The following is a 26653-nucleotide window of genomic DNA, read 5'->3' on the forward strand; positions in this document are numbered from 1 at the left end:
ACAGGTTTCCTGGTCCTCCTAAACCATCAATTCTTTGGTCTTTGTCACATTGAGCTGCAGATGATGGTGCTCACACCATGTGACAAAGGAGTCCACCAGCCCGGTACTCTGTCTCATCACCCTCAAAGGTGCATTCAACCATTCTAGAGTCATCAGAATACTGAAGATGGCAGGTCTCTGTGTAGTGGCTGAAGTCTGTGGTGTAGAGGGTAAACAGGAAAGGGGAGAGGACAGTCCCGTGTGGTGCCCGGTGTTGCTGATCACCTTTTCAGACACACAATATTGAAGATGCACATATTGTAGTCTTTCTGTCAGGTGCTCAACAATCCAGGACACAAGAGAGGCATCCACCTGCATCACTTTCAGCTTATTGCCCAGTAGGGTCGGCCTTATGATATTGAATCCACTGGAAAATTCGAAAAACATGACTTACAGTGCTCAACAGCTTCAGTCCACCCGTTACAAAGCTTTCTAAGTTCTTGAATCAACTTTTCTTGAAAATCTTCTCAATGGCATTCCTTTTCTTGTCTCTTGTTCATCTTTTCCTGTCACATTTTCCAGTCAAGTTAACATTAATATGCTTTGATACAGCACTTTGAGAACAGCCAGCCTTTTAAGCAGTGACCTTCTTTGTCTTATGGTCCTTGTGGAGTATGTCGGTAATCATCATGTGGACAACTTTCAAGTCAGCAGTCTTCATCATGATTGCGATTGTTTATACTGAATGACACCAAGAGATATACGATATTTTTGCAGGACCTGAACACAGAGATAAATAATCTAATAATTTCAGGTATTCAAAGAAAAAAAAGTTTTAAAATATTCCACTTTATGTGATTAATATAGAAGACATGAAATTCTGCCTTTTGGAATTCAGTCTGTTGCATAATTAGCTTTTTAGAAACTCTCCGCAGCAGTTTCAATGAAGAGATTTCAAGGCACATAGTTACTTTATCCTCTATATTCCTTTGGGATCAATAAAGTTATTCTTATTCTTTATTCTTATATTCATATATTCATTCGTGTAGAGCCAAAATTAAATGTATTCCTGAAATGAAATCAGCAAGCTACAGCTGACAATATTGTTGGTTGTTCTCTCCATCTTTGTCTTTAACATGTCGCTGTCTAGCAGAATGGCAAATAGACTGATGACCCTTTGGTCTCCAGTTAGAATCCCAGGTGTTCACACTTCTACTGTGATCCTTAATTAATATGCTCATCTGCAGATGTGTTATAGAACTTTTCAGAATTACATTCAAAGCAAGTGGATTTTCTGGGGACATAAATGTCTTCCACTGTATTATTATTGTTATTATTATCATTCATCATAGGCTAGGCTATATGCACTGGTGGACAGTAAGGTTAAGATAGTCATGTTTCCCCTTGAAGCTGTAATTTGTGTGTAGCCAAGGCCTATACCAACTGATGATATTGCTTTGCCCTTTAATTCATCCCCCCAATCGATGCAGGAGTCAGTGATTACACACTAATGCGTTCTTCCCTTCCATTTTGTGAATCAATGTACGGTTGGTTTCATCTGGTAATGAGAGACACAGTAAAGGTGAAATGCGTGTGTGTGCATTCTCTTGTGTTTGTCTCTCAAAGAGTGGTGTGTGTGTGTGTGTGTGTGTGTGTGTGTGTGTGTGTGAGAGAGAGAGAGAGATGGTGTGTGTGTGTACACTGTGGTGTCTCTGTGTCTGTTTTGTTGTGTGGGTGGGTGGAATGGGGGGAGTTTGGAGTGTGTGTTTGTTTGTGTTTGTTTCAGGCAGTCGTCTCCTACACTCTGCCCCTTTAGCTGTGATGGCCTGTTTGTGAGACACAGACATAAAATTATCAGACTGGTCGTTGTCTGCCTTTGAAGTGTCTTGAGCTGTCCATCCTGATTTGTCATCCAGAGGGGGATCAGTCCAGTATGGCTGCTGTCTGAAGATCTCTCATCTCTGTGTTTTTTGCAAGAGGAGGAACAAAGCCTCCAAGCTTTTATTATTTTGGTCATGTGTGGTCTCATTCTTATAGTTTTAGTAAATGTCTCTTTTCTTTAATCAGCCATCACCGTTAAATTTCACTACATTTTATGACATGTGAATAAAGGTGCTCTTTGACTATATACATATGGACTATGTTGAGAATTGACCACAATGTGGATGGTGATTGAGAAGATGACATGTTTAACTGTTATTATTATGGTAGAATTTCCTGCTAGGATGCTTAGTGGCATAGGTGGCTTGAAGAGGCCTTAAGAGTTGGTTGGATGCCAGTTGGTTCAGTTTAGTCAGATTTAGATGAAAAACAAAAGATAACTGAAGGGTATATTATGAAGTAAGGAAGTTCAACATAGCTGGGGTTTCTTTGTGTTGGCTGGCTTGACAAAATCTAAATCCCCAGTCAGAGATAACGGGTATCACAACAGTAGTTGACAACTTCAAGCTATGTGCATGCTCGCATAAAAAAAGGAGGATTTCACAAGTCATATGACTGTATTTTCTGCACAAATTGATCCCTACGAGTGCCACCTACTTCAGTTGGAGACATTAACAATTAATGATGATAGAACACAAAAAAAATCTAATAGCAAAAGACGAGAGATTAATGCTACAGAAAGTGATTAATATTGGGATTTAGCACAAAGCAATAAAATAAACATTTTCACTTTAGTTATTTTTATTTCTGATGTGACATCCGTAGATTAGATATTTGAAACTTTAAACTCAATACGTTTTAATATTAAACTGTCCCAGAGCCTACTGAAAGAGATGTGAAAATCACTCGTTTTTTTGCCAAATCAAAATAAAATTATTTTTATTGGTTGAATGGGTATTCTTGGTGATAAATAACTCAGTTAAGGCTTAATATAGCTCACATATACGTTAATATTCCTTCGTAATATATGGTAAACAAAAAACTTTATAAGAAGTGATAAAAGCAAAGAAAAATCAAGTAAAGGTTCTCAGTTAAAACTCGATAATAATTACGTATAAATCAAGTGTATGTTATGAGGGAATTGTGAACAATAACATGAATCATGTAGGTCTTATAAGACTTACATATAAAATAAAAGTATTTTCTTTTGGAGGAAATAGAGATGTTTTTTCTATGTATTTTCTCTATGAATAGCTTCTTATCTGAGCTTTAAGTACACAAATATTTTAAATATGTTTTAAAGGTATATTTTTTGGTGTCAAGGTGATCAGTCAGAAAAATCATAACACCATAGGTCTAACATTAATAAACTGCGCAAAGACAAATGGCAGCTGTGAGTTGAACCCTACCACTGGAGATACATTAATAGACATTAAAGGCTTGCAAATGCTGCTAAATTAACCCTTATTTGTAGTAGTGTTTATAGTAGTGATTCACTTTTTGAAAGCTTTTTTAAACAACTGTATTCTTTTGTTTACCTGCTATGTGTCCTAAATTTAACTCAGCTGCTCAGTAGAAATAATAATAATAGTACTTTATGGACCAAAGACATACAAGGGGAAACATTGTGACCTAGATATTTTCTCCCCTGCAGCTTTAGTAGATATGATTCAGGACTCTTTCTCTCCTGCTCCCTTGTTTGAAGGCAAATGAAGCAGAGGCATTCCCGTTTATCGAACCTTAGTCAGAATAACCAAAAAAAAACAAAAAACAAAGATGGGGGAAAAAATCATCCCATGACTGTCCAGAGTGACTGATCTACCTCAAAGATATGACTGTCCCCCACCCCCTGTTGCTCCTATACCCTGCCACCTCCCGCCTCCTCCTCATACCCCCCGCCTCAACTGCCTAATGACTCCTGGAGGTTCCATTTGTAAGGCTCCCATAGAAACACAACTACAATAGGCCCCATCTTGAGAGGGCCCATCTGGGAGTCTTTGTGGGGCCTGCTGAAAGCCACAAAGGCCTGCTGACCTAGAAACCCATCAATAAGAGAACAGGGAGCCCCACCGACAACAAATTGAAGAGCCATGGAATTTCCTTAGCCATCCTGAGTCCGTAGGTGAGGACCTGGACCAGGAACGTGGGAGGAGAAGGGAATTCTCCGGATGTTCGAGGATGACACCTCAGGATGTCATTCCCAAGCTGTCAGCTGTATGCCCATTACCTTCAACTGTCACTGCTGCCTTTGTCCTTGTGCCCACTGGTTGTCATTGTGAAGAGAGGCCTATGAAATCTTTACAAAATGGTGATTGTGACAGGAAGCAGCAATAGCATGCTGTGAAGGGTTCTGGGCCCTGCTCTGTAGGGTTTCATATTGATGATGCAGGTTTTTCTGCTGGTTTGGGGTGAGGAATGGACGGGTGGCTGCTTTGTACGCAAGAACAAAGACTACTTTTGGGAAAGTGTGTTTGCTGTTTAGAATTATGTGCCGGTCCATTTAATGCCTCCTCTAATGTGGCTCTAATGTCACCCCTCAGAGCAGAGATCTGCCCACCGTGCACAACTTACTTTTTACACTGTTAACTACACCTGATGGAAATGATGTGAGAATGATAGTGAAAGGATGCCATTGCCACTTGAATGCACACAAAAATCTGAGAGATTCATGTGAACCTGTGTCAGGAAGCATTTTGAGAGAAGCTCCTACCTTATCCTACTTCTGCCTTCTCTTGTCACTTGTAGTACCTTTCCATTTAGTGGGAGGGTCCAGGTGAATGCTTAAGGCAGGTGTCTTTGTCTCACCTCCACTGCTGTGTGGCGAAATGATAGAAATACTGTTTTAAGACCCTAACAAGAAAGGTGAAGATGTCATCTCCACTTTGATAGTCAGATCACACTACATGTCCCTGTGACATGTCGATTGCCACTTCATGTCCCTCCTAAGGTAACCAGAATGTGCTCCTTACATCAATTACAGTTTGCAGTTGTGATGTGGTCATGAACTGCTGGATCTGTGATGTGTGAATGAATGTTGAAGAAGGAAAGAATATCAACAATGTTTGGCATTAAACAGTTTGGCATTAAACAGAGATTTTTTCCACTTATTATCAAATTCTAATTATTGTTGTCTTTGTTTTATCAATATTTCTTTTTAGAGGAGGACCGATTTGATAGCTACTCTCGCATGATCCTCAAGTACTTCCTGGCAGAAGGAGTGGTGTGTCGGCATGAACTTTTTGTTGCATCAGCTCAAGATAACCCTGATGACATCTTACAGGTATGAGGGGAGGTGTCAGCCATTCTGTAACAACTTGAAATGAAACTGAGGTACTGCAGAGGATGATTTATTTTTCTAAGCTGCGAGTTTTGACGCCAAGGTGGCCTTGTGTTGTTATGTCTGCTTTAACATTTTCCCGTACAACTGTCAAACAAAAAGAACTTTGTTTGAATGTTGGAAAGTACTTGTGGATGTTTGTATAATTCATATATATATATATATATATATATATATACACACACACACACACAGATATGATAGATTTTTTTGTGCTCATAATATAAACCCCCACCTGCTTTACAGTGCAGGCACACAGCTTTTGCTAACATGTGTCAGGGTCAATGGGGGTATCTGGGAGGTCGAGGGTGGCCTGGTTATAGCATTGTTGAAATGTTTCCCGACGTATCACTTTGTGAGGAGCACCATAGCCCCAGAAGCTGATTGCCACCCCGCATAAGGGAGGGGGGCCTCTCTCCCACTGATTGATAGTGGGAGGGGTCATGGCGTCACCCTCTCTTTACATATCAAAGACTTATTAAGAGAGGGGGGCTCCCAATGGGAATATATCACATCATTTAGTGTTTTCACAGCTACATTTGCAGTATTCTAGTTTTCTGATGTTAAGGTTCCTCTTTATGGATTACCATAAGATGCAGTTAAGTGCTTAGAAGGAGAAATGAAGTTGTGATGCACTGTAGTATTGTTGTTACTTAACTAGAGAGATTTAGTTTTGAGTCTCTTATCAGGATCTCTTTCCACATTGTATTTATGTTAAGCCTTAGAAACTGAGATTAAATTCTGCAATGAGTCAGTCTTTAGATTATTATTTTTTTGTAATGTAATACACATGATTATATAAAAACCATGTTATTAGAAACTCATTGGCACTTATGATGCTAAATCATTCAGGATCTAGTTTTTGACCCACCACTGGTAATAATGACAGGTATCTGTTTATTTTAATTCTTTTATATGGATTTAAAAAAAATTTTTTATCATAATAAACTGATGCCCAGGTTCTTCTTACACTGGGACTTTCCATAGTCCCCATATTCTACTCAAAATTTCCATACCAATAGAAATAACTAACCCTTATACCAGTTACATGAAGTGTAATGTACTGTTTTGAACAGGAACTCCCTGCTCCCATCTTGGACGATGTGGCCATTCACAAGCCTGTGGAACAGCCCAGGCTGTCTTGTGAACCCCAGGACAATTTGGATGCTATGAAGATTGCCTGGCGCTATCAGAATCTACCTAAAGTGCAGGTAGTCAGATTGATATATACATTATATATAATGTCTCCTATTGTGTTGGAGTAAAGGTAATCTTTTTTTAATTTTTAAAAGTTCAAAATGTGTCTCTGTTAATGATGATTTGCCAATGGATTGCACTGGCACTCTGGTCTTTAGTGGTTTGGCAATTGTCTCAACCACTAAATCTATCAGCTTCTAAACTCCTTTGTGGGGTGAATGAGGCCTCAGCCTCTCCTTTCAGAGCTGGGCCAGATTACTCACACTTAACTGGCAATAGGTAGGCTTTTCACTGGTCCCCAACTTGCATATACACACATATACACACGCCTGCACCCCTGCTTAGCCTGGGAAACAAGAGTACTTTGCAGCCTGTGCATTGACATGTCTGCTCGCTCAACCCTATGACCCAGACCTGCGCCTCTGTCTTTCCCCAAATCCCTGCCTTTCCCCCTGCTAGGGTCGGCAGCCCTACACTCTTTCTTCCGCTTTGAGGAGAGGTGACCCTCCCCTTCTACTTCTCTGCAGTCTACCCCCGTTGCTCTATAATCCATATCGCTATGTGGATTAACAGCACACAGTGTGTCCCTGGGGATCCTCTCCTTCTTTCTCTCTCCCTGGAAACTTCTTTATATCTGTGTCCTTTCCTCACCTCTCCCCCTTCCCCTGTAAAATCGTCTTTACAAACCACTAGTAAGCCCAACCAGAGGATTTGCATCCCAAATTCACCCGCAGAGTCAACGCTTACTTTCCCCTTACACACACCTCTCCTGGCATAGCCCACTGAGTTGCTCTCCCGATGAAGACATCAGATCAAAGGTGAGGCCGTCAGGGCGGGGATGGAACGCTAAGCGGGTTGCCTAGCTCACAAAGAGAAGATGAGCTCCTGACCCCCCTGCCCTCCTGACCCCCTCGTCCCGCCAGGAGAGGGACACACCGGGGGCCCTAATCCAGATTAGGAGTAGATTAAGGGCCCCTTTAACAATAGAATCCCTGGTTTCACTCAGAGAGAAGAGCTAAAACTCTCTCTTTCAGCTGCAGGAAAACATCCGCCTTCCCTGCGTCCATGATGCGTTTGCTTTCACAGCCAGAAGTGGACATTTATGTGAAGAAATGATTAAGAGTGTGGTCATAGTGGTTATTTAACTTCTCTGCTGTAGGAATGTGGAGGAATGACCCATAAACAATGCAATTGCTTTACCATGGAGCGGAAAAACAAACTCTTTACAAATTAGGAAAACAAATAAGTTTTTTTTTCTTGTGAACTGTTCTATTCTTATTTGAAAAACATTAAATACACACCAATTATTTAAAAAAGTTCAAAGCAGGTAGAGGTGTCCGATTTTATTGAAAGTGGTTTTTAAATTAATTGGGTTAGATTTTTTATTGTTTCACTTTCCAAAAATTGACCCTTTGACCTTTTCAGAGTGCCCTGGCCTCTTCTTCCCGATTTGGGCATTACTATGATGTTTCCAAGACAATGGAGCCAGAAATTCGCCAGGCAGCCAAGTGCCACCGCTTCTACCTTCCAGAACATCCCACCCAGTCATCAACAACAAACAGGTAAAAGGACAAGACACTATCAACAGAACACATGGAAACCAATGAGACACGATCCACAGAACAAAGGCACACAAGCACGACACCACCCACAAAACACGGTTATACAAATAAGACATCATCCACAGAACACAGGTAAGCAAACATGGCATTTTTCACAGAATACAGGTACAATGCAAACAGACCAACATCATTTTAAGGTAACATTACTGTATTGTAACTGTCACATGAATTAAAGAAGAGAGTATGAGAGGACTGAGGTTTCTCCCTTTGGTTAAGATTTGTAGGAAATTATTAAACTTTAGGCTTGCAAGGTATAATTGCTTTCCTTGTTATTTGATTAATAATCATTATATTCTCTTTTCTTGATTACATTTTTTAATGTCTATAATTTTACACAGTATATTTTTTAATGGCTTACAAAACATAATTTATCATGTATATGTCCCTTTTTGAGTCTAGGATCCACTGCTATTGAATTAATTATATGAAACATGATTATTATATTTCCTAATTTTCTGTTATTCCCCAAATCAGTCAAGTTTATGTGTTTTCATTAGTTATAGCAGCAAAGCAAGCATGCATCTTGCTAAATTTTGCATTAATAGTTTATGCTTTTCATTGATTTTCTTCAAAATACGAAAATGTCATATCTGTAAGGCTGAAATCGCTTTTTTGTGCTTTTTACATACCTGCTCAAAAGTATCCACATTGTTTTGTACTTTTGAGTCAAATGTCCACTTTCAAAAATATACTGATGCAAATTCATTAAAATCTGGCTGGTTTGTCTTCTGTTCTGAGGAGCGTGCCACTGGCCCAAGTCATTCAGGCTCTTGGAAAGGTTGCGTATGTCTATTCAAATAAGGGCCTTGTTTGCTCAGCGTCTGTTTGATTTCTCCTGCATTGAGTGTACTTAGGGTTCAGAGGTCATGCAGGCTCTTTACTCAAAGAGTGTTGCTGAACACACAAGTGCACACGAAGGCACACTCACACACACACAGGGTAAATATAGCAATCTGGAGCACAGAGGATGTGGAGGAGGCTTTATGGTATCACTCTTCTTTTATGTCAGCAAACAGACTCTTTAGCAGAGCAACTGTCCCAATACACTGAATTTTGTTAACATTCACTTTCAAAAGTGTGGATGGTAAAGTGGACACCACTAGCTGTTATAACTCAACATTGCCTAATGGAAAAACATAAAAGAAAAAAAAATCTTGTCCACTGATGAATCTGAGTAAGCCTGACATAGTGGTGCTGTTGTAGTGTCTGAATGGGTTATAGATCTCACAGGCATTTTGACAGCGGGAAACTACACCTGCACTGCAGCATTGTGCCCCAAGCCCGCCCCGGTATTAACACACATGCATGTGCTCACATACACAGTGCATTGCACACGCACATGTACCACACAAACTCATAAGCAGGCTACTCCCCCTTGCACGTGTCCAAAGCCCCATGTTGATACCCTAGCTGTTAAATTGCTTCGTTTCACTTGAAGGCATAATTGGCACAAATTGCTCTCTAGGTGATACAGATCCTGTTGTTTAAGACCAAGCATCCCCGTTCTCTCCTCTTTTCTTCCCTTGCTGAAATATGAACGCTGAGATAAAGAAGCTTCCCTGTGCATGATCCTAATTAGCTGACGCACTAGCCCCTGTAGCTAAGCACCTAGACCTTTTTGGTACCTGAATGAGGGCTGCTCAGTAGGGGTAGCTAAAACACAATGCTGCCTCTCACAATGGCTGCCAACCAGTAGCAACCTCCTCAACTACATGTCACACCATCCCAGCCCCCTACCTCAGAGCTGGGGCATGGGCAGAGAGGCCGTGGAGGGTAGGTGTCCCTCTTTCACCAAGCCAGCTCTATCATTAGCCACAGCGGGGTCAGGAGGCACCATTGTTGTGTTGAATAACTGAAATAGAGTACATGGATATACTTGGCCAAGTGTAATCAACACGAGTGTGTATTACTGTTCTTTATACATGGCTATTGGCGTGTGACCAATCTATGTGTATCAGCTTTTGTAGCCTGCAGGTCGAATTGACAACTGACATAGCAGCCCAGTGTGAGTTACCACAGAGTGGTCATTACAATGGTGGGGCGTTCTTAAGTGGAGGGTCTTGTGTAAAAAGATGGGGTTAACATTCCTGTCGGCCATCCTATAGACACACGGAAGTCCCTTGATTGTTGCTAAATGTTGCTCTGATAACACTGTATGCCCTTTGGCAGTGGTGCACATCTTACCCCTGATTAAACCCAAAATGCTGTTCCCTGTTAATTTTAGATATCAACCCATTAATTCTCCTGTCCTTCTCACGTATCATCTTTGCTGTGCGTATGTTTGTGCATATGCGCGTCTCATCTGTCTATCTGTCTGTCTCGGCACAATCAGATCCTCAGGGAGCTGACAGAGAACCAGTCATGTTGTAATTTAATCAACCAAATAAATTAATTGGATCTCTTGATATGGATCATCTGTCTGCTTCAGTGGCTACAGAAAAGCACAGTCAGGAAGAACATGCTGCAGTCATAGACGATTAAACTACTGCGGTGATAGGCTTGGCCCAGTTTTATCAAAATAGTCTCAGTGACAATTTACATATATTAAATAACCCTTTTGTGTTTTCTTTCTGGGTGTCTGCTTCACTGTTCCCATTCTTTCTGCCCTACCCTGTGCTCTCTCCAGTCGCATGATTGAGTCTTACTCTGCATTGCTGAAGTCCCTTCAAGAGGTCATACACAGAGAAGGCTTTGATTTGTCTACCCCCATGGTAAGAACCAGTATTATATCTGTTTCATTTGAGAGTCTGGAAATGGATGATTTTGCAATTACAGTTTGTATTTTCAATTATTGCAGCCCGTCCCTTCAACAAAAACATCTAATACACATAGAAAGATGTAACTCTATGGGTTTACTTTTTTGGCTAAAACTGTAAACAAAACAATCGAATAAAAATATGATCCACTTCAGGTGATCCTTCAGTTTTAAATTTGCTCCTTTCTGCCCATTCAACCAGTTGCAGCCTTTAAAATGTTCAAAGAAACACTTATCAGTGCTGGGTGATCCAAATCTCTGTGATATAACCTAAACCATGTTTCGTGTGCATTATTGTTTATGGTAAGTGTATGGCAACGATGCTGAACTCTGAAACTGTACCAGGTTACAAATACCACGTCTTAAGCTCACTTTTAATTACAAGCTATTGTTCATATAAATGTTTGTTACAAGCACTGGAGTAGCACAGAGGGAGATACTAGATCTGCATCTGTGACCCCCAACCACTACTTGAGCCTGTTTACCTCTTTCTCACCTGCTCAGGTTGACCTCACCTGTGTGTTCCCAGCTGTGTGTCTTATCTTTGACATAAATCTTCGGAATAATCACCGGTTCTCTTCAGAGTGCCAGAAGCATTTGTGGCCTTATCTACCTCACTTTCCATACTTGTTTATTAAATGTCCTACTGTTAATTTAAAACAATACTTAATAAGTAGTGTTCATACACAAAAGCATGTAAACTCTATTATTTGTGATCCAGTGCGTGCATGTGCATGTATGAACACACACATATGTGCGCGCCTTATTCACCTACATTCTGTGACCCCTCTGCTTGTCACCTGGAGCCACCTCTCCCCCCCTGTCACTCACGCACAAGATTTACCTCCCCTACCCCCCACTTTCCCTCCCCAAGCGCTGTCAATCACACACCAGATTAACTGCTGACATCATTAAAGCAGTGTGGCCGCCCGATGTGCTGTTGGCACAGTCCAGGAATGCAGACTAGCACAGGGCGACATGGGCACACACAGAAAAAAGGCCAGTATGGATGATAGTGTGTATGCATCTTTATGTTGATTCGTTTATCTGCTTTTGGGAGACTGCTCATATTGTGATGGTTTAATATAAATTGTAAATAACAGATTACAATGTTGATTAATCTCCCTGTGCATGTTTTTGGTGGATTCCGTTGAGTTGTGTGAGCCTCCACAAACACTGGCTGATTAGGTCGGGGTTCCAGGCTTGTTGTAGTCTATATGGCTGGCTTCTGGCTGGACCTTATTGGCATTGTTCCCTGATTTTTCTATAGGCTTAACTATAGGAGTTAAGTTTGGCCTCCCTTGCTAATGTTGCCACAGCAACACTGATGTTACCACAGCTCCCCCCTGCTGGGCTGCACATAGAAATAAATTTCTTCTTTTTTTTCTTTTTTTTTGCCTGTCCCATTTGGTTCTTTAGCCGTCAGAATTGTTGTCTGAAGACCAACAAGGATACCCAATGGATTTACTTTGCCAAATGGATCATCACGGCCTTGCTGTATTGGTCCATTTGATCAACCTTTGTTGTTATTATTTATTTTATTTTCAGTTGTTACAGATGGGACAGACATGACTGAGGGATAGTGAGAAAGGGCACTTAAAAAGAGAAAGAAGAGAAAAAAAAATCTCCTGGATCAGAAATAAATTTCTAATTCTGTGTCCCACAAAACCCGTGATTGAAGAGACTGCTCAACAAAGAAAGTGACTTAAGGGAAGCGCACATAAAACTCATATTTAAGCATAGTAAGGTATAGAAATGAAGCACTGGTGGTGAATAACATGAGTCAACATGAGTTGACTGTAAAAAAATCTCCCAGAAACAATGGGGTTTATTTTTCTAAGATCCCTGTGATTCTGCTCCAGACCCAAATGAAGCTTAGGTCATGTTGTCGGGAGAGGAAGCAGGAGGGAGTGGGGCAGAGGAGATTTCGGGAGGGTTGAGAAAATAGAGGGGGAGGGATAAAGAAGAGAAGAGACTGGGGGACAAAAGCAAAAAGTGAGCAGATTTTAGGCCAAGACTTTGTTAATCACTTTTGGCTCTCACCTCAGTAATTAGGAGCCATCCTTACGAAACCCCAAATAAAAGGTAATTGTACTAAAGGCTAAAAAACTCTCACACTTTGGACAGGCTCCTCCATTCTTTCAGTTTCAGTGATATATATATCCCACCACTGTTTGGCCACTTTTTTTCTTTGCCCATGAGAGTGGGTTACCGTTGATCTCTTGTAGTGAGGTGGGGGAGTTTCAAGGGAAGGCACTCCACCCTTACCCAGGCCCCCTTGGCTGCAGCGCATCGCTGTGGTGCCAAGAATGTGCTGGAGTTTCTGGGTGGCGGCCATATTGGAAGCCTGTCTGACAGGTCCATTGTGCGTGTGTCAGATGGCTTCTGTGATTGGGCAGTTGTGTCCAGTCACGTTTGGGCACTGTGTTCGGATTGTCTGTGCTGGTAAGCAGACTGTCCATTCTCTCTCTTCCAAAGTTTGGGAATACTACCCAAGACCACAGCAGCTTACTGAAATCATTTAAAAGCGGTTCTCAGATAATGTTCAGAAGCAGTGTTATTGCATTCGACTGTACTGTAAAATAAAACACATTTGCATGACTCTTTCTTGAATATTTTCTGTGTTTCTGACACTGTTTTTTTTCTCTTTTGTTTTTGTTTTATCTTATAGTCCATGTCTCGTAATATCTTGCGTGTTGGTCTTCACTCTCTTGGGTCAGCTTTGTGGAATGATGACCTAAGTTGCCACGACGACCCCATGCATAACCACGCCTTGACTACCTTCCTTTATGGACTGCGTGCCTTACTGAGGTCATCACTGTCAGTTGCAGTAGTTACTGTTCCTTCTCATCTTATTCAGGTAAAACACTGGTTGACACGTGTAAACAGTTAAACATAGTTGAGAATCTCTTTTTGAAAGAGGTTTGTCGGTAGTTTTATGACGTGCAAAAACATTTATTCTTGTGTCTCTTTCCTCCAGTGGGATGTTCTAAACTTGATTTGATTATGTCTTTTTTATTAGTAGAGTGCATAGTATGAAGTCTTTTGTACTGTGTCATCCTCCTGACCCTGTAGTTCAGTGTCACCTTGGTATTACTCAGGCCACTTCCTGGAAGCCATGCTTTTGCAGCAAACACAGTCAGTTGCATACTTATTTTAAAGGCCTTTGAATCTGTGAGGGGGTTTATGGTGCTGTTTTTAAAATTAGAGTTTTAAGCAGAGTGTGAGCCTGTGTATGTATTTTATTATCTTACTAATATTAGTCCTTGCAGTTGCGAGTTGTAAGTGTAAATCTTGGGAGGAGGTGGGTGGTGTGGTTAGGCAATTGGGGGGAGTCCACGTGCATGCGCCTGTGTCCAGTCTGGCCTCTCAGTGTGAAGATGGAGTCATCTGCTGAGGCATATGGCAAACCACAGCCCTCCCCCAGACAGTCAACCACAGAAGCACACTCACCAGAAAAGCCATCTGAGACTTTCTGCCAAAATGTTTCAACCTGCCCACTCTTTTACTGTAACACCCTACTTTCTTACTCACTCACTCAATCACATGAGCATGAAAACACTGTTATTTCTGAGCCTTTTATACAGAGATATAGGTCAGTAACTTACAGAACAGCTGTGTTGTCATAACTTGCTCTGGCTCCAGGCCTATATGTGCTCACTGCACAGCGGCCTTGGCCTAGTCAAAAAAAGGTAGAGTGGCTAACTAGCAGATGTCAGCTGTGGTGGGAGCGGTCCCCCTGTCCCACTCTGGCCAAGCTTCCAAACCCTTAATCTGTCCCCTCCCCCTCCTCCACCCTGGGGAGAGAAGTGAATGAGTTGGGGAAGAACAGGAGAGGAGATTTTGGACTGAATCAGGTGTTCAGTAACTAAGCCAACATAGAGGTAATTAGGGCTATGTGACCTTATTATTAGTTATATAATTTAGTTATACAATTAATGTGAATTTCATTCACTCAGTAAAGTGATTAATCATTTGAAGGCAGTGGTCTGTAAAACCTACTCATTTCAAACTGATAACAGAAATTAGTTTGACATGGTAGAAGAGTTTCTTTGTGCCAGAGCATTTCTTAAATAGTTATAATGGAGAAGGTATGGCCTTTGGAAAACTGTCTAGACTAGTAGCAATGGGCTACCTGGCCAAGGCTCTATTGTCTTGGCCAGCTAGCCCACTGCTGCTAGCCTACAATACTCAATGCATTATTGAGCAGCTTGGGAAGCTGAACAACTCACTGAAAGCCTACTCACAGCAGCCCAGTGCTACAATCCATCTGAAATATTAATTAAGCTCGTCTTAGCCCGGTTCCCCTCAATCTTACTTGGTCCTGCTACCACACCCATCCCACACACAAATGTAAAGTTCACAGTCTTCCCCATAATGCATCTATACTCTCATCTATACTCACCTGGTGCTCAGACTAACGCGTTGTCCTGATTGACGTAAATATTGCAGCTCGTCCAGAAAGATGTCCACATAGCCTCTACACCATTTATATAAGCTGCAGTCTTACCTATGAATATAGCACTTGCCTATTCTTGTAATTCCGAAGAGCAGAGCAGTTTTTTCAATTGTAAAATAACTCCTGTTACTGACTTTATTTCTTTGCATATCTTCAAGAGAATATTTCATATTTTCATTTTGTTCAACTTTTGATCATCAGAAAGTCATCTTTAACTCACTCAGACTGAGTTGGGATCATATTAATAAGATTGTTTACTTGATGACATGTATACCCAGTGGCATTAGTTGTATGCCATTGAGTCAAACAGCCAAATGAAAACAACAATAGCTGTAATGTTGCAGCATGAGGTGAACATTGGGCCCTCTCTGTGACCTGTCAGACAGTGGTCATCCGCTGAAGCTGAGGGTTTCAGGGGATTTGCACTGACCTAATCTGAATTTATTGAGGTAGCATAGAGTTTAATTACAAGACTCAAACGAGTCTTGTTACAGCCCTTTATTAATTATAAATAACATATAAAGAATTATATTCAGCAGAGGGGAGCATTTCTTTTATTGCTTTAAAAACTCAAGAAGCTGAGGCGCATGTGCGTGTCTTACCGACCTCATTCTGCCCTGTTGCTATTAAACTGAGCTGCTTTATGTGGAAAGTTTGAAACAAATCACTCCTTGATAAGGAATCTAATCTATCTATTTATGTGCACACAGAAGAGTTATAATCCTCTAAACAGATTTGTACAGATAAAGTTTTTCATGGGCTATTGCTCAGATACTGAGTCATATTGTGCCATTAGTGTTTTTAATAATGTGTTGAATAATGCTTATCGAAACTCTCGAATTGGCTGTAATTGCTGCACGAGTGACTTCAGATTCTCTGTAAGTGCTGGTGGTACTGACTGGTAGGATATGCATACTTTAAAAGTAGGACAAAAATGAAAAGGAAGAAGAAAGAGTGGGGAAAAGACATGAAGGCATGAAAACTGCATTAGGCGGTGGCAGCCAACACAGAGAGAAGGATGTGAATGATTCAGGAGGCAAAGGGATTAATAATGCAGGACTCCCTCTCCCCCTATGTCCCAATGTCCCTCTCTCTTCCTCCCTTTCACTCTTTCACTCTACTGTATTCAGCCCTAATTTGTCCACTTTATTGTCAAGTCACTGAGCAAACCAGTAGGGGGAGCTATCCACTCCAAGCCTATGTTACTTCTCAAACTTCTCCCCAGTCCTCCCCTGCTGGGTGCAGGTTTAAGTTTGTGCACCAGCTATCCAGCTATAAGCTTTTTCGTGAAACATTTGATGAAATAAAATATTTACAGTGTGGCACATTTTCCCATGCTTTTCTTTCTCTCTTTTTTTCAAATCTATGACGTAAGGTTTATCTCCATTTGTTTGCCCCATCACTACTTTCCCTTCTATCCCTCATCACATTCACATAAGCCATGGGCAGAAATGACCTGGTCACAGGAAATGATGACCTAATTTAATTGAAACTCTGATGGCCCGTCAGGAGGCTTTTAATTACCTGTTAATGTTCTGTGTCTCTTTCCCCCTCCCTCCCTCCCTCCCTCAATCTTGGTCTGTTTCTGTCCTACAGGACCGGGCTCTAATGGGCAACATTACCAGGCTATGTGACAATGCCATAGCCTTAGAATCATTCAAAGGCTCTGAGAGAGAGACCAACCCTCTCTACAAAGACTACCATGGTAAGAACACACACGCTTATCTTTCTGTCTCTTTTCCATCAAATACACACACATACATACAGGCAGTGCATTAAGGCTGAGGCTGGGCTGTGGATGGAGGCAGGGCAGCCCCCTTGCAGGCCAGACTGTCAGTGCGCGTTAGTGTGCTGCTGCTCAATCAGACGTGCTCCTCAGTAGACAGGCCGGGGGGGATTCAGCTGCCACGCTGTACCCCCTCTCCCTCGCACCCACTGCCCCCACCCTCCATCCCTGCCTCCCCCCTCCAGCAGAGCCTCTCTCCCTCTTGCCTCGCCCACTCTCATCCCCAGTCCCATACCCCTGAGGCTCTGGAGCAGAGCAGACCAACACTGGGGAATCGATATTCTCACCATCACTCTCTCTTCCTCTCTGCCTCTATCGCTCTATCCCTCGGTCAATGTCTCCGTGGCCAGCATGCTCTGCTAATAAATGGAGGGCAAGGCTTTCAGTAGGGGAAAGGACACTGGTAAGGGACACTTGGAGAGAAAGAAATAAGGAAACACGAAGGGAGGGCAGGCACCGTAGTTTGTGTTTGCGTTCCTCATCCTCACCATCACTTTTTCTGTACAGTTTCATCTTTCCTTCTTTCTCCGGCATGTTTTCCTCTTTTCTGTCACTCTATCACACCCTCCACGCATAAAGGTCAGTTTAAGCGAGTTGGGTATTTTTAGCAGTGCCTCTCGAACTCTCCCACTCGCTCTTGCGCTTTTCCTCTCACCCCCCCCTCCACCCCCCCTCGTGTTAGACGGCCCTAGTTGTGACAGATGAAGGGATGAGATTGAAAACATTCAATGGCAGATTTTGTTTTCATCCAACAGCATGTTTTATTTAGATCACACATCCCAGCAGTGATCACATTCCTCTGCATTGTGAGGGCAGGTGGCTTTTCAGCTCATGCAACATGAGTGTGAGGATGTATAATTTTTTTTAATGATTTTGTTTTGCAAAAACAAAACAGAACGTTCTTTTTAATTTGCAGTTAATATTGTTTGCACACCTTGTTCAAATATATGTTTGCCCTGTTCAACCAGCCAGAGAATCTCTGGTTGGGTTATGAAATACATTTACGTGTACAATTGTTTTGATGTGTGCTCATGAGTGCAAACGCATCTGGTACGAGTGTGAGAGTGTGCGTGCGGAGGCGCGTGCGTGTTTGCGGCAGCAGTTGAGGGCTGCTCAAAGCATGCTGGGAAGCCTGTCACTGCAAATCAGGCAAGGGGAAATCACCCAAGTGCACAGAGGAGAGAACCCACCATCCCCCACTTTTTATGTCTGTCTTCCTTTCTCCATTACTCCCTCGATCACTCCTTTTCTCTCTCACACTTATTTATACCTCCCTACTTTTACAGTATGTAACCAGTTTTAAGAAAACTGGGGTGAATTAATTGAGGACTAAGAGTGGGGGGGAAAAAATCCACCAAAACTTTGTAAGAATCCGTAGCTTGCGTTTTTGTCTTGTGTCCTTATTGTTCTAGTATGTCCCAGTGTAAGTTGGCAAATTTTCATTCGCTCATACTCCAAATCATAGGAAAAGTCTAACATGCAGATATGTGAACAAAATACTTCTTCATTTCAGTCTGCCAATGACATTTACTCAGTATATTCTATTGCAGATTTAGTTGTTAGTAATTTTACAATTAATTTGTGCCTTAAATTTAATCCTCTTGTACAGATGCAAATTTTCAAAACAAACCCCCAAACTTTAAAAAATCCTTCACCTTATAATGATCAGTTAGACATTTGAAAGCCATTGCAAAACTTTGAAACATTCAAAAATATAATCTGTTACTAAAATACTGTAAAGACATGAAGACTTGCATTTATGAATGGATTTATCAAACTTAATATTAGTTTTTGCTGAGGTCAACGTGGGGTCACTAGCAATTTTTTATTAGCTCTTCTCATACAGCTACTGCCTACATACTAAAATGTTACCTTGAAAGGTGCAGGGGAACAGCATTCTTCCAAAATAGGGGTATTGAGCTTAATAATGAAGGTTAATTTCTTGCTAGTTGGTAGTAACTCAGTAAATCTGTAAAATTCTGTCACTTATTTTATGTTTATATAAAAAATGGCACGTGTGAGAAACACGATGGGGTTTTCTGTTGGCACAGTCAAATAAAATACACATGCTCTGTAATAAATGAAGTAGTAAGGCAGGAAGAAGTAAAGGAAGCTCTTACTTTGTGTGGTATTTCAGGTTTAATCTGCTCCCTCTTCCTTTCACAGGCCTGCTACACGTACGCCAAGTACCTTACCTGAACTGTCTGGCGAGCCAACTCCCTGACCACAAGGACCTGGCTTTTAAGCTCAAGAGAAAACAGTTCAGTATTGAGGTATGTTGTCAAAGGTACTCAGCGTAACCAGGATCTATTCATTAAAAAGACGGTATTCCAAGGGTTACACCCGTTAAACCCTGTATAATGTGATATCTCATCAGATTTTTTTTGTTTTTCTTTCTTTTTTTAAAAATGTTTGAATTTTTTAGTTGCTCTGATTTTACCTCCCTGGTCTATTTTAATTGTAACTTGCCTTGTAGCCATTAACCTAAAACCAAAAGCGATTTCGATACAAAGTAATTATTTATTAAGAAAGATTACATTTGCTTCGTGCAGATGAGAACTCTCTCACGTAGGCGAATCTCTGCCAACCTTTGTTTACTTTTGTCTGCTATTGGGTGACAAAATCAAAGGAGAAGCTATTGATTACACTCTGTTGCTACCACAGTTATTTGAGTGTAATGCCAAGAGGCAACAAAGTGAGAAAAATCCATCTATAATCATAAATACACAATACTGCTTCTGCTGCTTATGACAGTTAATTATGTAGTTTTCTATGTTTTTATGTTGGGATTGCATTAATTTGTTACCAGCCATGACTCTGATCCAAGGATGTGACCCTGCATTAGTTTAGCACTCAGTACTTTTGTTTTTCAGCCACAAGAATGAGGCAACAGCAACAAACAGGGTTTGCAGAGAGAAAGAAAAGCTCTCAGATTACGTGCTTACTCTAATAAGGAGCAACATTACCTTAATATGTAAGATAGCTTGAAATTCCAGTGTGACATCTAAAGACCCATTTGCATGTATGACTTAAAATTAATTAGAGTATTAGTGAATGTTTCTAACATTTTATCCAGTATATTATATACACAAGAGAGCAAAATGATGTAATGAAGTGCAATACACCACCTATACCAACAACCACTGTGCCATCAATAATAGAAATTATGTAGAATTTAGAGTGGAAATGTTTTCTTGGATTGCATTTTATTTTACTGTGTGTACCTAGGTGATTGTATGGGCTTCCTCTTTCTTCATTCATTTTGATGTATGATTGATCATATTCTTTCTCTTTTGCACGATCACTCTCGGGCAGAGCAATCAGTCTGTCACTGAGCTGCCATTCCAGAGAGAAATTAAGGGGCCCTCCTCTTAGCTCAGCCTCATGATTGGTCCTCATTACATTATCATTACCTTATCACACCCTCTGGTCCATGGCTCTTAGTGACTCCTATTGTTTCAGCCAGGATTTGTAGGGGAGGAGAGAAATGCCTGTGCCACCCCCAAACTTCCCTCCATCTTATGGTCAATCCTTTCTCATTTTTTTTGCCCGCCTTAACTGCCCTTCCAACCCTTTCTTCTGTCTGACCCAATCCCTCCTCCTTTCTCTGATTTCCCCAACATACCACTCCAGTGATTTATTATGTTTGTAAAAGTCAAGGTAGTTATCCTAAATGGTCTTTTAATTAGGCTCTGTATTGGGCAGGCCAGGAGTTCAGAGGCCTAGAGAATCCCAGTAGCTCTGTGGGGCCTGGATCCCCTGTCATATATTCCAGCAGCACATTGTTAAGACCAAGCTTTGTCTGCCTTTCTTGTTTAAGGAGCTTTATTGAAGTTTTTTGCTGAGTGGGAGTCATACTCTTGCGCTGCCCATTTGGAAAAGAAATAGTAAAAACTTATAAAAGACTTACATAAGATTTGGCTTACTTAATATATAAGGCTTATATGATTCACTCATGAAAGTGGCCACTTTCTCATTACTTTCATATATTCTTTTAGGAAGTATCCAAAACATACAAGTTTCATTTATATAATTTTTCAAGGGATCTTATATCTGTTTTCACTCTTGTATGCTTTTCATATAAGTTTCACACAAGACAGATACAAACTTTATAAGATTTATATATATCGTTTCCATATCGGTGTCTTTATAACATATGCTTAAAACTTCTGCAATATCCACCTATGATTTTTTTAAGGATTGTAAAATGGATGCACTTGTTGACACAAGATCGTACTTAATATAAAATGTCACAGTCCTATGAGACATTGCTATATGTTAGGGAATTTTCCAGAGAACATCGTATCACCAGTCATGCATCAAATCAGCCAAAACACATATTAGTCATTGTAATGCCCTATTATGTGCTTTGTGTTGTGTTCTCTGGCATTGTGATTCGCTGTCATTAATTTGTACATCATCTGAGTTAGAAATGTCACAAAGGTATGAATGCACGTGCTCTTCCTTCACTGTTGCAGAGTATGGGTATATATGTCTACTGGTGTGCATCTCACACATACATTGCTCAGTGTATACTGTGTTTGACCTATTGGTTAACTGCCTCGGTGGGCCGCTGATTGACACATAAGATGGTGACTGGATTTTAAGCCTGGTGTCTGACGTGTGACAGCCCACACCATCCCTGCTAATCACCTCATTTACTCATGCTACAACTCTTCTGCCTGGAGCCACGTAATACAACATTTTCTCTACTGCTCAGTCTTCAACAGATCCATGTTGCTATGTACCTTTTTCAACTGTTGACTCATTTTCCATATATGGAAGGCACTGAATGCAGCAGCTTTCTATTTATCATCTATCTGGATTAATTTGCGATGCGGTGGTGGAAAGTGACAGATGATTGACAGTGCTACCTTCTCACCAGCTCGGTCAGGCAGCTGCATGTCTCCCCAGCCACACATAGATTTGTCCTGGTAACTAATTTCTTAACTGCTGTTTGACTCATGTTTATATCCCCTAACATTTCTGGAATGCGGAAAGTGTTTGTTTGCCAGCTCACAGAGTGCAGGGATTATTTATAAGAAAGTGATCTTGTATTTATTAGTTTTGATTTTATTTTTTAAATGGTGGGTTTTGGTTTTAGCAAATAAATTCCCCCATTCCTCAATCGGTATTCTGTTGGTTCTTTTTTTTAAGGTCACCACGATAGCTCATGATGTTTCTCAGAGTTCAAGCTGCGGTTGATGAGCAGTTATTAGCCACGACGCCTGAAGCCAGAATTAACCCGTGGCCCTGTCTGAGCAGGTAGAGGAGTGTTAGGTGTTTAAGAGATTAACACATACTCAGAGAGACATATACAAACAATACTTGCTCTCACACACATACAGATATTGACATTCATGCAATGGCACAAGCAAATATGTATTGGGAAATGCGGACACGCCTTAATTGTTAGACACTTTCTGAAAACACGCAATGTGTGTGAGAATTTTCCCAGCCACTCAGCTAATACAGGCTTCTGTCAGTGGTTTCACAAGGGAAGATGCTTTAAGGATGAAGCCCTGAAGAATGTAGATAGTACATTCTCTTTACCTTTGGTTGACCCTTTAAACTGACAGGCAGTGTGCCCGTGGGGTACTGGGGTGCCAGAGGTAGGTCACGGGGTCAAATACGCCATAAGACAAGGATTTATGTCAAATTAGTCCTCTATTAGAGATGCTATGCGGAGATGTCTGTTGATCTGACAAGTCATTTGCTATGGCGGTGTAGTGTATACATAGGAAAAGTTTCATGTCATTGAGAACTGTTATATTTTTAGAGTATTTTGCATTATTATAAAGAGAAAGGAGTCAGTGAAAGGAAGCTGGTGAAGAAAGGATGACACATGACGACAAAGGTCATATAAAATATAGGGATTACATCAGTTTCTTACGTGTAATAATATTGCACATCCTGGTTCATTTGTATGACACCACTTTTTTGAGGTGTCAGTCCAAACCAGCCTCAGGGTCAACTAGAAATGGCTTAACCATTTCTGTCACCTATCAAGGTACAGTTAATATTAATTTCTGCTATTTACTTTGAAGGATAATAGAATAGAATAGAATAGAATAGAATAATCTTTTAATTGCCCCACAAGGGGAAATTTGGTTGTAACAGCAGCCAGAAAGACACATATACAACAAACAGGACACAGAACAGAAACATACACAATTTTTCTTACATATTTACATTAAGGATAATGGTTAGTATAAACAGAGTACTGTACAGTTATTAAATTAAATAAAAACATGATAGCTTCAGATTTTCTTTGGACTTTGGTTGCTTTTTCACTTATTTTCAGCATAAATACTTTTAATTCAGCCTCTTAATGTTGACCTATGACTTATTCAAGCATCTAAAAGGAACCTAACTAGAATTAGAAGGATGAAACAGTGTTTTGTCCGTACATGACAGACAACTTGTCAAAGAACTCATTTTAAATAGAATCTTTTGTCACATTGTTACTAGCTGCCTGTCAACATTTCATTTGTTTCCATTTTTTTTTTAGCTGAATCAACAAAAAATTCCAAAGATAAAATCGTTTGACACATATGAAATAATATTTTTTCACCAACAAGGTGAAGTTCTAAGAGCTAGTAGCTGAAAATGACATATCTCAGCATGGTGTGCAGTGTGCCTTTAAAAAATCTGGGAAACTGGACAAGTGGACAACAACAGAGCTAGCAGACCAAAAAATAAATTTAAAAAATCTACAGCAGTCGAACAGTATCTGAAAGTCGTGTCCTTGAGAAATGGCAAAAAATGCAGCAAAGACTTCTGTGGTCATTATGTGTAAAGGAGTTCAGGATAGAGGAAGAACATGGAGTGTCGACAGCTGTTTGTAAAACATGGTAAAACATGGTGGAGGCTCGGTTATGTTTGGGACTGCCCTTCAGCCACTGGTGTTGGAGGTTTTGAATGTCCTTCAAGAAGCCTGAAGAACAATTCCTGAAGACTACTTAAAGAAAAAGCTTGTCTAAGAGAATTCAAGCTGCGTTGATGGATGTGGTCATACCAAATATTGACTTTCAAGCTTGTTAGAACTGCTCTAAATCTGTTTTTGATTAGATTTTTCTATTATTTAAATCTCCATATATAAATGCTATTAAAAATGCAGAGTCTACCATATTTGAACTTTTTTTTACACTATATTATATATTTACCTCTGACACTACCAACTCCTCTCTCCCAAAACTTCTCAAGTTGTCCAAAAACCTTCCATCCCACATGACATGAACGTGAGTAATTAACTTTTCCGTGCGTTGGAGGAAAGCCACAAGATAGCAGAAAATAATATTAAGAGGATAATGATAGTGATGAAAAGAATAAGACTTGAGAAGAACGGGAAGACAAACTGAAGAGTCCGAGGGAGGTGTATAGAGAAGGTTAATGTTTCTTGGCATGTCCTCAAAACGTCTTTAAGACAACGCCTGCGTCTGCCCCCCTGTTGAAGCCTGTGGGTGCCAAGGGAAGGGTGTTAATGGACCTATGTGAGGAACAGAGCGAAGACTTGGAGAGGAGGGGGAAGGCATGAGCGGAGAGGAGCAGTTAAGTGATTCTCAGGTCAGGTCTAATTAAAATGAGGGCTTTTCCTCAGAGGCACCAAACCGTCTAAAAGGGACGGAAAGAAAGAATTGTAAAATACATAATGAATTCGACAGAGAACAAGCTTCAGGGCCTTATTTTTACATTTGTTTATATGGTTGTTTGTATTCGATGCCTAATCGTATATAAGACTCCCCAAGTCTCCAATAATGCCCAGTGTTAAAGATCAGAGAAAAGCCAATGCTGAGAAGAACAGAAATGGAGAAAGAGCTGAACCCAGTCATTTAATATTTATTTCCAATAGCAGATCATAATGACGGTTCGTCGGATAAGAAAAGAAATCTGAAACAGTGGGCTTACAGGATTTCCTGAACCTATTAATGACACTGAAAACTCCATACACCTGCTTGTGATTCCCACATGTGGCTTGGGAATCACGATCAGATGGGAATGGTACCCTTGGAATAATATTTCAGTTGAATTATTTATACTTCCTCCCTTGGTGCACATCAACCTCTGTTGCATTTGGGAATGAGGTGTGCTTATGGTTTGTGCGTGTATGAAAACAAGAGAGACAATTTGGTGCAGGCCAGTCAGTAGCACGCCATCGCACCCCTCAGCTGAACAATATTCTCAACATACATCAGATTGTTATCTATTATTTAGCAGAGTTTTTATCTATTCTGCAAATGTGCATGTGTCTTTGAAAAGCCTAGCTCATACCGTGGCTGAGTCTTGTGTGTGTGTGGATTGCAAAAATGTGCAAGTTTTTTTTTTTCTTAAGAGGTGTGGGGGGTTGTTTGTTTTTGGGTGCACTTGACATCCGTGCGATTCAGGTTGTCTGCACAAGTTTATGTATTTATTAAATAGCGACCTTTGATAAATGTGTTAATTAAGACAAGCACAAACCTACAACCAAATCCACTCCACTAATGCCACAACAAATCAGCAGAGTTTTATGTGTGGGAGTGGAAATGTTACTCCCTGTAGTGCTATATGTGGTCTGCCAAGCTATTAAAGATGTGCTTGTGCAAGCAAGGTCAAGGTTCAGAAAATCACTAAAGACACTGGTTAAAACAGTCCAAATGAGCATTTTTTTTCATTGTCCAGCACCTAGGGAGAAAAAGCAGTAGCAGTTGTGTTTGTTGTAGCCAAGTCAAAGCTCAGTGCGAGAATATTTGGGGCAGCCAAATGTGCTGCCCTCCATACCATATCAACAAAACGCCAAAACTTTTCTTTCAAACAGACAGTATTAAAGCAAAACAAAACAAGGCATATGTGCTCCTCCTGCCAGATTGAGTAAGAGTGTGGTCTGCTTGAACTCATCCTGGAAGTGAAGCTGTTTCATCAGTGAGCAGTGAACCCTTAACATGGTCCATGGACCACTCAGCCCCCATCAGACTAGACTGGCCACATTGGACTCAGACCTGATTAAAGTAGCCCTAGTTGTCTTCAGCTCCCATTAGAGAAAGGCAAAAAGGCTATAACGTGTATGCCACCCCGCATCCATGGGGTCTTGTGGCACTATAGGGTATGTGTAAGCCTGTTCAAAAAGGGCTCGTATTAACATAATGGTAGTGACTGGAGAACTATAGGCCCTCTGGTGCTTATAAACTAAGTCTTCACTGTGGCTTCTTCATTTTTATTTACTTTTTGTTATTTCCTATCTTTTTAAAGACTCTGTCTAATTTTGCCTTAGGTTTATGTACTTTCCGTGCAAGTCTTAAAAACTCTTTGCAAGAGTGTCAAGTTTGCCACTGTAAATTCTGATATTCCTTTTCCTCATAGTCAGGCACAATCCTGATTTTAAAAAATACAACAACAACCCCCCCAAACAAACATACATCCAGCAGCATAAAAAATGTTCAGTGGTTAATTTCAGAGACCTCTGAATAAATAACTGCAATGGGTATGTTTTAAAATTTGCATGTAAAATTGAAAAGAGGTAAATTTTGGTAATTTGTACTTTCAGAACTTTCAAACGCATTAATCCAGATATAAACACTTAATATTACAGATATTCTGCATTCAAAACGTGTTCTTTCTAAACTTGCACAGAAAGACTGTTGCCATGATTATCGTTGGACAA

The 26653-nt window shown here is 40.6% G+C and overlaps 1 protein-coding gene across 2 annotated transcripts in view; it reads left to right on the top strand.

Annotated features, from left to right (window-relative positions):
- The window catches only part of elp4 (elongator acetyltransferase complex subunit 4), a 54643-nt gene that overhangs the window by 4974 nt on the left and 23016 nt on the right, over window positions 1–26653 (top strand). The window contains exons 3-10 of one of the 2 annotated variants that reach the window (XR_015128353.1): window positions 5019–5140; window positions 6274–6408; window positions 7820–7956; window positions 10643–10727; window positions 13443–13631; window positions 16827–16935; window positions 19183–19289; window positions 22174–22281. Coding sequence is in view for 1 of the 2 variants with exons in the window: in XM_086285789.1 (XP_086141915.1) it covers window positions 5019–5140; window positions 6274–6408; window positions 7820–7956; window positions 10643–10727; window positions 13443–13631; window positions 16827–16935; window positions 19183–19289 (884 nt within the window). In the remaining variant the exon portion in view is untranslated. The remainder of the gene's footprint in view (window positions 1–5018; window positions 5141–6273; window positions 6409–7819; window positions 7957–10642; window positions 10728–13442; window positions 13632–16826; window positions 16936–19182; window positions 19290–22173; window positions 22282–26653) is intronic. The other variant, XM_086285789.1, reaches the window with a different exon arrangement.

This window comes from Aulonocara sp. 'chitande type north' Nkhata Bay, linkage group LG1 (assembly GCF_057382095.1).
Source record: "Aulonocara sp. 'chitande type north' Nkhata Bay isolate Kocher_YH1m ecotype deep benthic linkage group LG1, A_spYH_male_GT1.1, whole genome shotgun sequence".
NCBI lineage: Eukaryota > Metazoa > Chordata > Actinopteri > Cichliformes > Cichlidae > Aulonocara > Aulonocara sp. 'chitande type north' Nkhata Bay.